This window comes from Stegostoma tigrinum, chromosome 9 (genome assembly GCF_030684315.1).
Source record: "Stegostoma tigrinum isolate sSteTig4 chromosome 9, sSteTig4.hap1, whole genome shotgun sequence".
Taxonomy (NCBI): Eukaryota; Metazoa; Chordata; class Chondrichthyes; order Orectolobiformes; family Stegostomatidae; genus Stegostoma; species Stegostoma tigrinum.
The window spans coordinates 21,716,434-21,729,927 of record NC_081362.1 but is presented as its reverse complement, the minus strand read 5'-3'; the positions used below and the strand labels follow the sequence as shown (position 1 = coordinate 21,729,927).

Genomic DNA, 13,494 nt, shown 5'->3' with positions numbered 1-13,494 from the left:
TAGACAGCATTTCCCGCCTCGTAATCCAGCTACATCATTACCAAAGACAAGTTGTATTCCGGGAGCTGAGAGTTCCTCCAGCACTACTACCACTTCTCCATTTAACTCCAACTTTACTTTACAAAATGGAGCACTTCTCATCTTACCATGAATTCCCCATATTGCCACTTCATCTGGCACTAGTCCTTCTGAATTAGGCATCTCCTAATTGCTCAATAATCAAAGCCAGACACACTCATGTCTCAAAACTGTAATTTCTATACCTGTTCCTCCTGGCAAAGGCAAGCAAACTTTACCCTCAAGTAAATATTTGAGATGATCTGGCATTTCTCAACCAACCCCTGACCAGGTATAAAGTCTAGGACAGCTTTTTAGCTTCCACCGTGTATTCCTTTACCACTTCAAAAAGAAATTCACTGGGTTATCCTGTTCTCACATCCCAGCGCTTTTTCTAAACTACCAACACTGCAACTTCATGCGGCCTATACTTTGTGATGAAACACCTGAGCCTTAACTTTTATTTGCACCCTTCCTGGGTTTCCTTTTTACCTTGTAGCAAAGGATCTTTATCATCAAGAAAATCTCCTTTCCCCTCACCACTTGAGGATTTATCTTTCCCAATTTCTATCCCTTAGATAGAAACTGAGGTCAGAAGCCAAACTTTGATTTATGAACCATTTCAGCTGATCTTGCAGTTTTAACTATCTGCTCTTCCATGAGTTCTCACATCAGGAAATGAACGTTTGAACAACTCCACAATAATTGTCAAAGAATGTCATGTTTGATCTATTTTCAGTATCCTTTTAAGTCATCTTTCCATTCTAATTGGCAAGCTCAGTTCAAACTGTCTTTCTTCTGTGAGGGCCTTCCTCTCCTCTTAATTGTAATTCAAACCGTTTCATTTCCTTTTTGTTCTGTCAGGGTTATTTCCTTTTGTCTCTAACTCCAGCTGCTTCATTTGCTAATGAATTTTCGCCATTTCTCATGATTCCAATGGCATTGCCAGCAATTCTAAATGATGTGCATTTGCCACAAGTATCTTCCCTTTACTTGAAGACCCAGGCAACATAGACTGGCTGACCACTTTGCAGAATATCTACACTGTGCTCGCAAAAGACCCTGAACTACCCGTTGCCTGCTACTTTAGTGCACCACACTGTTCCCTATGGCTTGCTCACATGTTCTGTCCAAGCTCAATGCAAGCTGGAAGAACAATTCGCTTTCCTCTTGGGGACTTTGCAGCCCTCCAGACTCCATATCAAGTTCAGTAACTTTAGGGCCTAAACTCAAGTCCCAGACCCCAACCACACACACACACACCAGGGCTTGTTACCACATAGCCTGCCATTATGCACTACCTATTATTAGTCACCAATAGTCCCCATTAACAACTATTCACCCTCCCAGCCTTATCATTATCAAATCTGCCAGTCCAACTGCTCTTCTTTTTAGGCTCTATCCTATCATTTACTCCCTACCCCATCCATCTCCCTTTTCGGCATATAAGCTGGCATTTCCCAGCCACCACCAGTTCTGAGGAAGGGTCAGCTTCTGTTTTTGTTCCAAGTCCAGCTTATTTGCCAATTCTGAAAGCTTTACCTTGCTCATTTTCTGTAAAACTCCAAAAGTGACTTCATCCAACCCCAGAAAAAACCTTAGTGACTGAAACAGCCATTGTGCAATGCAGTGTTTAAACCAAATGCAATACTCAATAAAATCTCCCATTACCACTCACCGCCTTTGGAGCCCAACAATTTTAAACCCAACTTGGAATTATAGATTTTGATCCTGACAAGAGCCCCCCCCCCCCCCCCGTTTGTTATGGACTAGATCAGACCACCCCCCAAAATATTTTAAAAGGTAAACCAGACCCTAACATTTTAGTGTAATTGCCTTTAAAAATAAGAAAGTCTCCAACGCAAAGCCTACTGGTTAGAAGTGAACACAGTTAGTCCAGAAAGAAATACCACTTTTATTTAACCAAGTAATATTCTTCAAATTCAGAGTTTAACAGTTTCATTAGTTTTAATGGAAGCTACAGTGATTTTGCTGTATAGGTGAAGCATTTAACATTTACATTCATGATTTAAATAATGAAGACAAGAGCTGCTACTAGAATACTGGAAGCACAGTAGGCACTGTTAAATAAATGCAATTTAATTTACTGCAATGGAAAAATTCAATTGTTGGATGGTCTGCACGTCTTGCTCAGAGAAGTTTCTTCAGTCCAAGCAACTGAAATAACCTCAAATTTGCAAAGTGTTTTCTGAAAAGTTAGATTAATAGTTGAAAGTTAGATTCATTCCATTGTTAATTATACTAGACCATGCTATATTCTATTCAACAAGGTCGATTTAAGTTTAGAAGATACTCAGTCTGATGTCATAGGGATTAAAATCTCAATATTTATTGCTTTGAGGTAACAAGGTTTAGAGGTGGATGAACACAGCAGACCAAGCAGGATCAGAGGAGCAGGAAAGTTTCAGGTCTCGACCCTTCAGAAAGGTTTCTGAAGATGGGTCTAGGCCCGAAATGTCAGCTTTCTTGCTCCTCTGATGCTGCCTGGCCTGCTGTGTTCATCCAGCTCTAAACCTTGTTATCTCAGATTCTCCAGCACCTGCAGTTCTACTATCTCTGAAATATGGTTTGCTTTATGTGTGTTTTAAGATGACATGGTGCATTTCCAAGACAAAGATCACTACAAATTACCCAACAATCCATGCTTAAATTCAACCCTAGCTTCAGATCACTAACTGCCATCCTGCGTGAATAAATGACCTGAATATTCCCCAGTAATGAAGCAGTAGGTGGGAAGGAAGAGAGAGACTGGCAAGGCCAGGAGCCATGGAACAAGGTGCCTGGGTGGTGTGTAAAGCTCCAAAAAAAGGGAAAAATAGTGGGTAAGGAGACTGCAAAAGGGGTGTGAGCAGTTTAAACATTTCAATGTTATACTCAGCTAATGGAAACCAAGAAAACTTGAAGTCAGAGGGAATGAATTCCTTGCAAATGAATGTAGAGACTCTAGAGCTTCAAGAGCTACAACATGAAGGGGAAGAAACATAGTGGATGCTGCTGTAATGAACAGTCAATTAGATAATTGAAATACTGCAAAGTTTTATTTCAAAAAATTACATTTGTGTTACTACATCAAGTATACCACAGACTGAATTACTTGAAGTGCAACGACTGTAGTTTTGGAGACTAACAGGCAACCACTTAGTTGTGATGTCACCAGTATGCAAAAACAGTGCTTTAGGGCAATGGCATTTTAAAGTTTCTCAATTTTTTTAAAAAAGACCATTTAATGCTAATTTATGCCCATTGTCTTGTACCAATTTAAACAAAGTCGTAAAAAAATTAATCATATTGTGGCTTTAAGGTTAGCAGTTTTTATTTCTGTTCCCAGAAGCAGAATTATGCTACATGTCAACAAATACACAAAATAATGCTACACTGTAAAATTCAGTACAAAAGAGGAGCTCCTGAAAACCGAGAATTATCTGGAGAAGTAACTTTAAGATAAGTCCTTGAAGTTAAGACTGCAACTTATACTGCCTACCTACCATTTAACACTGAATCCTTTGCATCTTACAATCCTGGCTCCATTTTGAATCCAGTGATGAACAGAACCAAGAGACCTATGGCAAGCATAATCCCAGTGAAGCATGCCCCATTTGTCACTGAGATTGGAAGACTCTTAAAGACTGTATTCAATTCAATATGCGCCATTTGTAATTGAATCTGTCAACCTCCAACAATGCATAGCCTCACCTCTTCAATAAATTCATTTCTCACACCCACCCCCAACCCAGAAATGCACACCCCTCTCCACCCTTAAATTCTCATCCCCTTCCTATCATATGACTTTCCCCCTTCAACATCAGCTGGGCAGAACCCAAGGATTATGGAAGGCTAGTTGGTAGGAGCAGGGTTTAAGCACTGCTTAGGTGTAGAGAGGCGTGGATGAACATAATCATGACTGTGGTATGGTGAACGTTGCCAGGATGAGGAATGAACATGATCAGGAGTAGAAAGTGGAATAAGCCGTGGTCCTGAAGCACTTTGACATTGGCTTGTGAGCTGGCTGTAGGTTTGCCAAGAAGATTTAGTAAACTTGTGCAAGGCCAGGTAAGCTTAGGACACTGCATAAATCTATATAGTTGCGCTGTTTTATAGCATTGTGCAGCAATCAAGTGTTAATATCCCACACAAGTGCTGTGTACATGTCAGAACTTCTCTCGGGTCCTAAAGACTAGCAACTTTAGTCATTTGCAACTTTCCACATCAGGAGATTCAGGGTAATGATTTTTCATACACATTAACGCAATGTTTTAATAGAAGAAGGTGGGTCAATAAGTAATTCCTTTATCTCGATGACCACATTACATCTCCAAATTAAATAGAAAGTTTCCACATGAAGAAGGAAACTTTGCAATTGTACCTTCTCGTTAGCTCACATCATTTGAAGAGAGCGAATAAGCTACATTTATAATCTTCTCCTGCCCTACACTTACTAATAATCATCTTCACAAGTCATGAACATACCAGACATGTTTAAGCCAGAGCTGGCTTCTAGAAAAGTTTGAGAATATATTATTTACTTGACCTTGATTTGTCCTCCAGTAATGTTCATGGCTACCTTTTAATTGTTGACGGCACAAGTTTTCCTTTATTTCCTTCCACATCTCTCCCAAGGATAATTTATACCTTTAAAAGGTATAAGTCTTACCTTGTACATGAAAAGGAAAGGAAGGTCAAGGCTGCTTCTGACTGAAGGCTTGAAATATGCAGGATTCTGGTACAAATAGCTATGTTGTTTCTAGCTGTACTCTAAATCAAGCCCACAAGATACTGCTAAGACAGACCAATTTAAAGAATCCAAATAGAATAAGCGTTTGGCTTAAGGCATTGGAAATGGCACAATTGTTGGAAATGGAAGCAATTCATTCTTCCCTAGTTATGTCAGAGACTAAGCTAGATCCAAAATCCACAAGTGTGCTCCGTTATCATACAAACAAAAGTAAAGCCTTACATGTGGTGGTGCACTGAAATCACAAGTTTCCAAATCATGAAACTCTCCTTGTTTGCATTGGGTTCTCCCCAGTTCAACTTCAAGAATGTATTTTACCCCAGAAACAATCTGGAAAGAAAGCAAATGTTTAAGAAAATAATCAAGCCTAGTTTAATAAAATTCATTAGGCATCAACAAAAGTGATTCATTTTATGCAAGTATTAAATTAGTACACTCAACAATTCATTTCTGCTCAAATGAATGATTACCAACAATCAAAAGTGAGCAAGGGACAGATAGAATCATGAAATTAAGTTTCAAAATTTGAATTAAACAACTAACTTTTCAGCTTTCACAAGTTAAAATTTGGGTTGGCATTGCTTCAGTTACCACTTAATTCTGATTTCAGGCAATCTAGTCATTGCAACAGGTGAAACCAAAGGCTGCCTAGTATCATTTGCCAACAATGATCTAAATGAAAATTAGTGGTGCAACTTTCATTGGAAACCAAAAATTCAGTTGTGATTGCAGTGTTATCATTCTACATGAAGTTTAAACCACCATAGCCTCTTGTGTTCCCAGTGCTTCATTGGAAACACTGTTCCATAGTCAGACAGTGGGCTCCATTCTAGAAACTTAACATAAATGAGGCTAACCTTCAGGGCAGCACTGAGGTGCTGCATCTCAAATAAGACATTAAATCCAAATGCTGTCTCAGTTGGCCATAAACTCTTTCTGGAAAAGAATTATCCAAATAGCCCATGCCCTGGCCAGTCATAAAATAGGCAATATACTTTGCATGATCCTTTTGTGTGCTGTATTTCAATAATGCTTAAACCTCAAGAGTGCTTGGGTGGTCATAAAGCTCTTTGGGTCATTAAACACAAGTTAGTTATTTCTTATCACTAAATTGGCACTTGTCTTAGGACAAGCAAGCACACGAGGGTCATGGACGAAAGTATGACAACAGAACAGCCTATATAGAAGTAGGGGCAGCACAGTGGCTAGCACTGCAGCCTCACGGCGCCAGGGACCCAAGTTTGATACCAGCCTCGGGCGACTGTTTATGTGGAGTTTGCACATTCTCCCCCCGTCTGCGTGGGTTTCCTCCGGGTGCTCCGGTTTCCTCCCACAATCCAAAGGTGTGCAGGCTACGTGGATCGGCCATGCTAAAATTGCCCATAGTGTTCAGGGGTGTGTGGGTTATAGGGGGATGGGTCTGAGTGGGATGCTTCAAGGGGGCAGTGTGGAATTGTTGGGCTGAAGGGCCTGTTTCCATACTGTAGGTAATCTAATCTAAAAAGTTACCCATGAGAAGAGGCAAAATTATGACCAGATAATGTGTTTTCATGATTAAAATATTAAATAAATAGGCTAAGACCAGAGAGCATGCTTCTTCAAAATTAATATTAGAGAACCTCTACCCATCAAGCAGCTAAGCCTTGGGTTAAATGCCTCAGCAGCAATTTAGCATCTCCAGAAATGCAGCACCTCAGAACTGAACAAGTGTCAGTACAGAGTTGCATCCAGAGCCTCTGAAGTGACGCTTGAGCTCAACCTCTTGGGGACACAGATTTGAGATAACTGGCAAGAAAGTAGAGGGGTGGGGTTCAAAATGTTGTCAAAAGATAAAGTTATGATGATTTTGAAGGCACAGTCAGACTTTGGCAAGTGGAACTAATTAGAAACAACAGACAGTGGGCTGCAAGGCCTCTTCCAATGCAGGCTACTTTCATGTTCTTCAGAACTGAAAATAGAAGGAACAAGTATTAATATAAACAGAACGGGAGAGGAGAAAAACACAAGCTTGGTAAATGGAACCATTACATTTGGGTGTTGCAACAGATCTCAAGTGATCAGCAAGAGCACCAAGGACATTAAAGAATATTAGAGGCAAAAGACTTGCCAATCACTAATTAAAAGTTCCCATTGACAGGGTATAGGGTATCCAGTTTGAAGTTTAAAAACTAAGTAATAAGTCTATCAGCACAGGAGAAAAAATAGACCAGAGATGTACAATATTATCTCACTGTACTGAAAGTACCACCTCCACACCATTGACCCCTTTAAGTTGCTATTCCATCTGCGTCCTCAGATGGATGGCACACTTCTAGACTACTATTCAAAAAAGGACTACAGTGAACAAAACAGAGCATTCCACTTGATTTATATTAATCTCAGTCTTATAGTCAGCTATCCAAATGAAACTTGAATGTTTTATTCCCATCTAAATCTGACCTTGGAAATGAATTCCACATTTCAACTAGAGTTCCTCAGTTCTCTATATAACTGAGCAGAAGAATGCTTTACTGTATCTATTTCCCCTTATTGCTTATTAAGCAACCAGCAGAAAGGGCTGCTTCCAGTTACCTTATTCCATCTTCTTTAAAGATGGAGCAATTACATCATGTCAGTGGCCAATTTTTAAAATGCCAGAAACAAAAAACAGAAGTTACTATAAAAGTTCAGCAGCTCTGGCAGCAACTGTACTGCCAAATCAGGTAGCATTTCAGGTCCAGTGACCCTTCTTCAGAACTTAAATGCCAACTTTTTTGCATTTGCTTAAATTGGGCAACAAGGAAAATAATTTAATGTGATAGCAACAAAACATGCAAATTTGATAGCACTTTTACAGTTTGGCTTTGCAAACAGCCACTCTTGGCACAAGTATTCCTGTCATAACATCCTCACATCTCCCCTGCTCAAGCTCAACCCATCCCCAAGTCACAAGTCCTACCCTAAACTGTCACTTGTGATCTTTACCCCACCCTGCCCCAATGCAAGTTAATCAGAACCCTTCTCATTGACAGTCACCAGTTTATTGCTGCAGCTTAAAAAGTTCCATCTTCCAATGGTTAATAATTCTATCAAGGTGCTGCAGAGGACTATTCAATAATTAATCTTTCCAATATAGTTATCTTCCTGGATGATCTCAGAATTAAAATTTAAAATCACAGCAACAAGTGACCAGAGAGAATTATAAAGAATCCATAGAGTGTGGAAACAGGCCCTTCGGCCCAATAAGTTCATACCAACACTCCCTTCTAGAACCATCACCCCTACCCTTTCCCTGCAACCCTACATTCGCCATGGCTAATGCATCTAGCCCACACATCCCTGGACAATATGGGCAATTTAGTATAATCTAATCCACCTAACAAGCATATCTTGACAGAGGAAAATTGTGTAAATTCCACAATTATTAGATTTTGCCATGTTCACTATGACTTTGCTACAGAGCACAGACTACTTCAAAAGTATTTTGTTGCCAGTGATTTGGTCCTATCTGTACACAGACCAGCATTTCAAACATGGGTAGCTATCTGAAATTGCCAGATCAAGTCAGCCTTCATTCCACACACAGATGAACTTCAAACAAACTACACAAAACTATCCATTTTGACCTGGCTATCCACAACATACCTGGCTCATTTCTTTCCTCAGCTCGGTCATGCATTTTTGTTATCTTTAAATTCAACTCTTCTCAGTTTATGATACAGGCTCACTTTTCTTGTGCTCATTCAAAATCTTCATTGATATGTATCTTAACTTATAAAGATCTTCCTTGCATTTGTGAATGTTCATTGGCTCCTGGTCCAACAATATCCCAATTTCAAATTCATAGTCCTTGTTCACAAGTTCCTCTACAGCTATCCCTTCCTTTCTGTAATCTAAAACTAGTCCATAATTCTGAGATACCAAAAACCCAAATTGTGTCCTCTGGAGCACTCCCAATTTTATTTGTTTCATTAGTGAAAGCCAAGACTTCAATTCTTTGGTTTATAAGCACTGGAATTCCATCCAAAACCTTTTCTCCCACAGGATCCTCCACAAAATCCTTCAGCTTCAACCAAGGTTTTAGCCATCTGTCCTAACATTTCCTTCTTTGGCACCCTAACGCTTTTTATGGTTAAAAAAAGTTACCCATTTACAGCTCTAATAGGCCTCTACAAAAACTGTGGAAAATATTTTAGGTACGCGTAAGGTGTTGTCAAACTTCTTCACAGTCTGAGCCAAGTTTCAGAGATAATGGGAACTGCAGATGCTGGAGAATCCGAGATAACAAAGCGTGGAGCTGGATGAACAGCAGGCCAAGCAGCATCTTAGGATCACAAAACGCTGATGTTTCCGGCCTAGACCCTTCATCAGAAGGGAGGGAGGGGAAAGAGAGTTCTGAAATAAATAGGGAGAGGCAGATCAAAGTGGATAATGGAGAAGATAGGTGGGGAGGGGAAAGGTCAGTCCAGGGAAGACGGACAGGTCAAGGAGGCGGGATGAGGTTAGAATGTGGGAAATGGAGGTCCCACTTGAGGTGGGAGGAGGGGATAGGTGAGGGGGAAGAACAGGTTGGGGAGGCAGGGACTGGTTTTGGGATGGGGGGGTGGGCAAGAGGACAGGGGAAGAGATTTTGAAGCTTGTGAAATCCACATTGATACCATTGGGCTGCAGGGTTCCCAAGCAGAATATGAGTTGCAGTCCTGTAACCTTCAGGTGGCACCATCGTAGCACTGCAGGAGGCCCAGGATGGACATGTCATCTGAGGAATGGGTGGGTGAGTTGAAATGGATCATGACTGGGAGGTGCAGTTGTTTAGTGCAAACCGAGCATAGGTGTTCAGCAAAGCAGTCCCCAATCCTTTGCTTGGTTTCCCTAATGTAGGAGTAGCCACAACAGGTACAGCGGATACAACTATTCACCTGTACATCTGCTGTACCCATTGTGGCTTCCTCTACATTGGGGAAACCAAGCAGAGGACTGGAGTAACAAAGTGTGAAGCTGGATGAACACAGCAGGCCAAGCAGCATCTTAGGAGCACAAAAGCCAACATTTCAGGCCTAGACCCTGACTGGGGACCGCTTTGCAGAACACCTACACTCAGTTCACAATAAACTGCACCTCCCAGTCACAAACCATTCTAACTCCCCCTTCCCATTCCTTAGACAACATGTCCATCCCAGGCCTCCTGCAGTGCCACAATGATGCCACCTGAAGGGTGCAGGAACAGCAACTCATATTCCACTTGGGAACTCTGCAGCCCAATGGTATTAATGCGGTCATCACAAGCTTCAAAGTCTCCCCTCCCCCCACTGCATCCCAAAACCAACCCAGCTCATCCCCACCTGCCTAACCTGTTCTTCCTCTCACCTACCCCTCCACCCCCCTCAAGCCACACCTCCATTTCCTACCTACCAACCTCATTCCACCCCCTTGACCTGTCCATCCTCCCCAGACTAACCTATCCCCTCTCTACCTACACTCAGCTTTACTGGCTCCATCCCTGCCTCTTTGACCTGTGTGTCTCCTCGCCACCTGTCTTCTCTATCCATCTTCAGTACACCTCTCCTTCTCTCCCTGATAATAGTGTGGAGCTGGATGAACGCAGCAGGCCAAGCAGCATCTCAGGAGCACAAAAGTTGACGTTTCGGGCCTAGACCCGGCTGTCTGATGAAGGATATGGGCCCGAAACGTCAGCTTCTGTGCTCTTAAGATGCTGCTTGGCCTGCTGTGTTTATCCAGCTCCACACTTTGTTATCTCTATGCCAAGTTTCATCTCCCAACGAAGCCTCCTCACCCCCTAACCCCCAAATGTCTTTCTCCATGGAGAAGTCGAACACTCCCCTTCTCCCAGGATTCGGTGAGCAGCATAACGCCGCCCATTACCTGCCGCTCGGCGGACAGGATCCTCATCACTTTACTGGCGAACATGTCGTCGGATGCCTTGTTGTACTCGGTCAGGGCGAAGTGCACGGCTTTCTGCACCTCGGGGTCATCCGAGGAGACGCGTACAGGCGCGCCGAGAAGGTGTTTCGCGCGCGAGCTACACGCCTGCACGCAGGCGGCTAGTAACAGCGCGAGCGCGGCGGCCAAAACTCGCCACGCACCCATGGTCCAACCACCCCCCTTTCGAATCCCAACCGTCCACCGAACAGGTCCTCTCACTGGTTGTGATAAGGAAGAGAGATCCGCCCCGCCTCTCCTTCCAGCAACCAATCTGAATGCTTGAAAAGGGGTGGTGCGTGACAGTTTGGGGTGGGACTTGCGTGCCTTAGGGACGGGTTGAATTTGAGCAGCGGAGACCTCTGAGGGCTTCATCCAGGGAGCGTTTGTGCCAAGAAAAGGGGCTGTTTGCAACTTCAACCACGAAAATAGCGTTGCCACATTCTAGAAAACACAACAGCCAAGGCGGGTCTAAGCCCGAAACGTCTCTGATTGCTGCTTGATAACAAAATGTGAGGCTGGATGAACACAGCAGGCCCAGCAGCATCTCAGGAGCACAAAAGCTGACGTTTCGGGCCTAGACCCTTCATCAGAGAGGGGGATGGGGTGAGGGTTCTGGAATAAATAGGGAGAGAGGGGGAGGCGGACCGAAGATGGAGAGAAAAGAAGATAGGTGGGGAGGTAGGGAGGGGATAGGTCAGTCCAGGGAAGACGGATAGGTCAAGGAGGTGGGATGAGGTTGGTAGGTAGGAAATGGAGGTGTGGCTTGGGGTGGGAGGAAGGGATGCGTGAGAGGAAGAACAGGTTAGGGAGGCAGAGACAGGTTGGACTGGTTTTGGGATGCAGTGGGTGGAGGGGAAGAGCTGGGCTGGTTGTGTGGTGCAGTGGGGGGAAGGGACGAACTGGGCTGGTTTAGGGATGCGGTGGGGGAAGGGGAGATTTTGAAGCTGGTGAAGTCCACATTGATACCATTGGGCTGCAGGGTTCCCAAGCGGAATATGAGTTGCTGTTCCTGCAACCTTCGGGTGGCATCATTGTGGCACTGCAGGAGGCCCATGATGGACATGTCATCTAAAGAATGGGAGGGGGAGTGGAAATGGTTTGCGACTGGGAGGTGCAGTTGTTTGTTGCGAACCGAGCGGAGGTGTTCTGCAAAGCGGTCCCCAAGCCTCCGCTTAGTTTTCCCAATATAGAGGAAGCCACGTCGGGTACAGTGGATGCAGTATACCACATTGGCAGATGTGCAGGTGAACCTCTGCTTAATGTGGAATGTCATCTTGGGGCCTGGGATAGGGGTGAGGGAGGAGGTGTGGGGGTAGGTGTAGCATTTCCTGCGGTTGCAGGGGAAGGTGCCGGGTGTGGTGGGGTTGGAGGGCTGTGTGGAGCGAACAAGGGAGTCACGGAGAGAGTGGTTTCTCCAGAAAGCAGACAGGGGTGGGGATGGAAAAATGTCTTGGGTGGTGGGGTCGGATTGTAGATGGCGGAAGTGTCGGAGGATGATGCGTTGTATCCGGAGGTTGGTGGGGTGGTGTGTGAGAACGAAGGGGATCGTCTTTGGGCGGTTGTGGCGGGGGCGGGATGTGTTGCGGGAGACGCGGTCAAGGGCATTCTCGATCACTGCGGTGGGAAAGTTGCGGTCCTTGAAGAACTTGGACATCTGGGATGTGCGAGAGTGGAATGCCTCATCGTGGGAGCAGATGCGGCGGAGGAATTGGGAATAGGGAATGGAATTTTTGCAGGAGGGTGGGTGGGAGGGGGTGTATTCTAGGTAGCTGTGGGAGCCGGTGGGCTTGAAATGGACATCAGTTACAAGCTGGTTGCCTGAGATTGAGACTGAGAGATCCAGGAAGGTGAGGGATGTGCTGGAGATGGCCCAGGTGAACTGAATGTTGGGGTAGAAGGTGTTGGTGAAGTGGATGAACTGTTCGAGCTCCTCTGGGAGGCAAGAGGCAGTGCCGATATCACTGATTGCTGCTTGGCCTGCTGTGTTCATCCAGCTCTACACCGTGTTATTTCGAATTCTCCAGCATCTGCAGTCAAGAACATCCCCACTTTGCAAAGGGAGTGCAGGAACCAATGGACTTGGCTGTAAGCTTATGTGCACAAATCAATGGAGGTAGTTGGACAAGTTGAGAAAACTATTAACGAAATACTGTTGTTTTGTAAAAGTAAGATATTCTAGGCCCGAAAAGTAAGATATTCTCTCCCTGCTCCTCTGATGCTGCTTGGCCTGCTATGTTCATCCAGCTGTACACCTTGTTAGCTCAGATTCTCCAGCATCCGCAGTTCCTACTATCTCTATACCTTTGGTTTGATAGAGTCAAACTCCAATGTTTACTTGTTTCCTCATATGCTACTATACAGAACCAAACTGCATTTGTGTCTTGTTTGCATACATATGTATAAAAATTTCTGAATAAAGTATACTTTTGCAATTAAAAATAGTTAACAAAATCCTGTCCAGGCAGCAGAGGCTTACAGGTCAAAGCCTTCCTGGACATGGACGACATTGCTGTTGTCTGTCTGGATCTCAACCAGTTCAAACTGATCTCCAGGGGAGATGGTGAATCTTGTTAGGTTGTTCTCTGAGCAGATTGCTGAAGTCATTTGGCTGAATGCCTATCACCAGAACTTTTCAGTAATCACCAAGACATCACTTGGCGGTTGGTGAGAAGAGCACTAACTATAAGATCCTTCTCGTAAACCCTGACTGTCTGCGCCACTGCATGCTGCCCTCAAAGTGGCTACAGGGGGTAGAAACTGTC

The 13,494-nt window shown here is 43.9% G+C and overlaps 1 protein-coding gene across 1 annotated transcript; it reads right to left on the bottom strand.

Moving 5' to 3' along the window:
• Positions 1 to 1,952: 1,952 nt before the first annotated feature.
• Positions 1,953 to 10,980, bottom strand: LOC125454598 (cystatin-like). Its single transcript, XM_048535530.1, has 3 exons — positions 10,673 to 10,980; positions 5,033 to 5,140; positions 1,953 to 2,266 (listed from the first exon to the last, which is right to left on the bottom strand). Exons 1-3 carry the CDS (start codon positions 10,895 to 10,897, stop codon positions 2,180 to 2,182), a joined length of 420 nt encoding a protein of 139 aa, XP_048391487.1. The 5' UTR covers positions 10,898 to 10,980; the 3' UTR covers positions 1,953 to 2,179.
• Between the last annotated feature and the right edge of the window lie 2,514 nt (positions 10,981 to 13,494).

Coding starts and splice junctions, on each gene's coding strand:
- LOC125454598 (XM_048535530.1), bottom strand. CDS start 10,897: ATGGGTGCGTGGCGAGTTTTGGCCGCCGCGCTCGCGCTGTTACTAGCC. Junction 5,141..10,672: donor TCCTGTCCGCCGAGCGGCAG/GTAATGGGCGGC, acceptor CTTTCTTTCCAG/ATTGTTTCTGGGGTAAAATA. Junction 2,267..5,032: donor ATTTCAGTGCACCACCACAT/GTAAGGCTTTAC, acceptor CTAACTTTTCAG/AAAACACTTTGCAAATTTGA.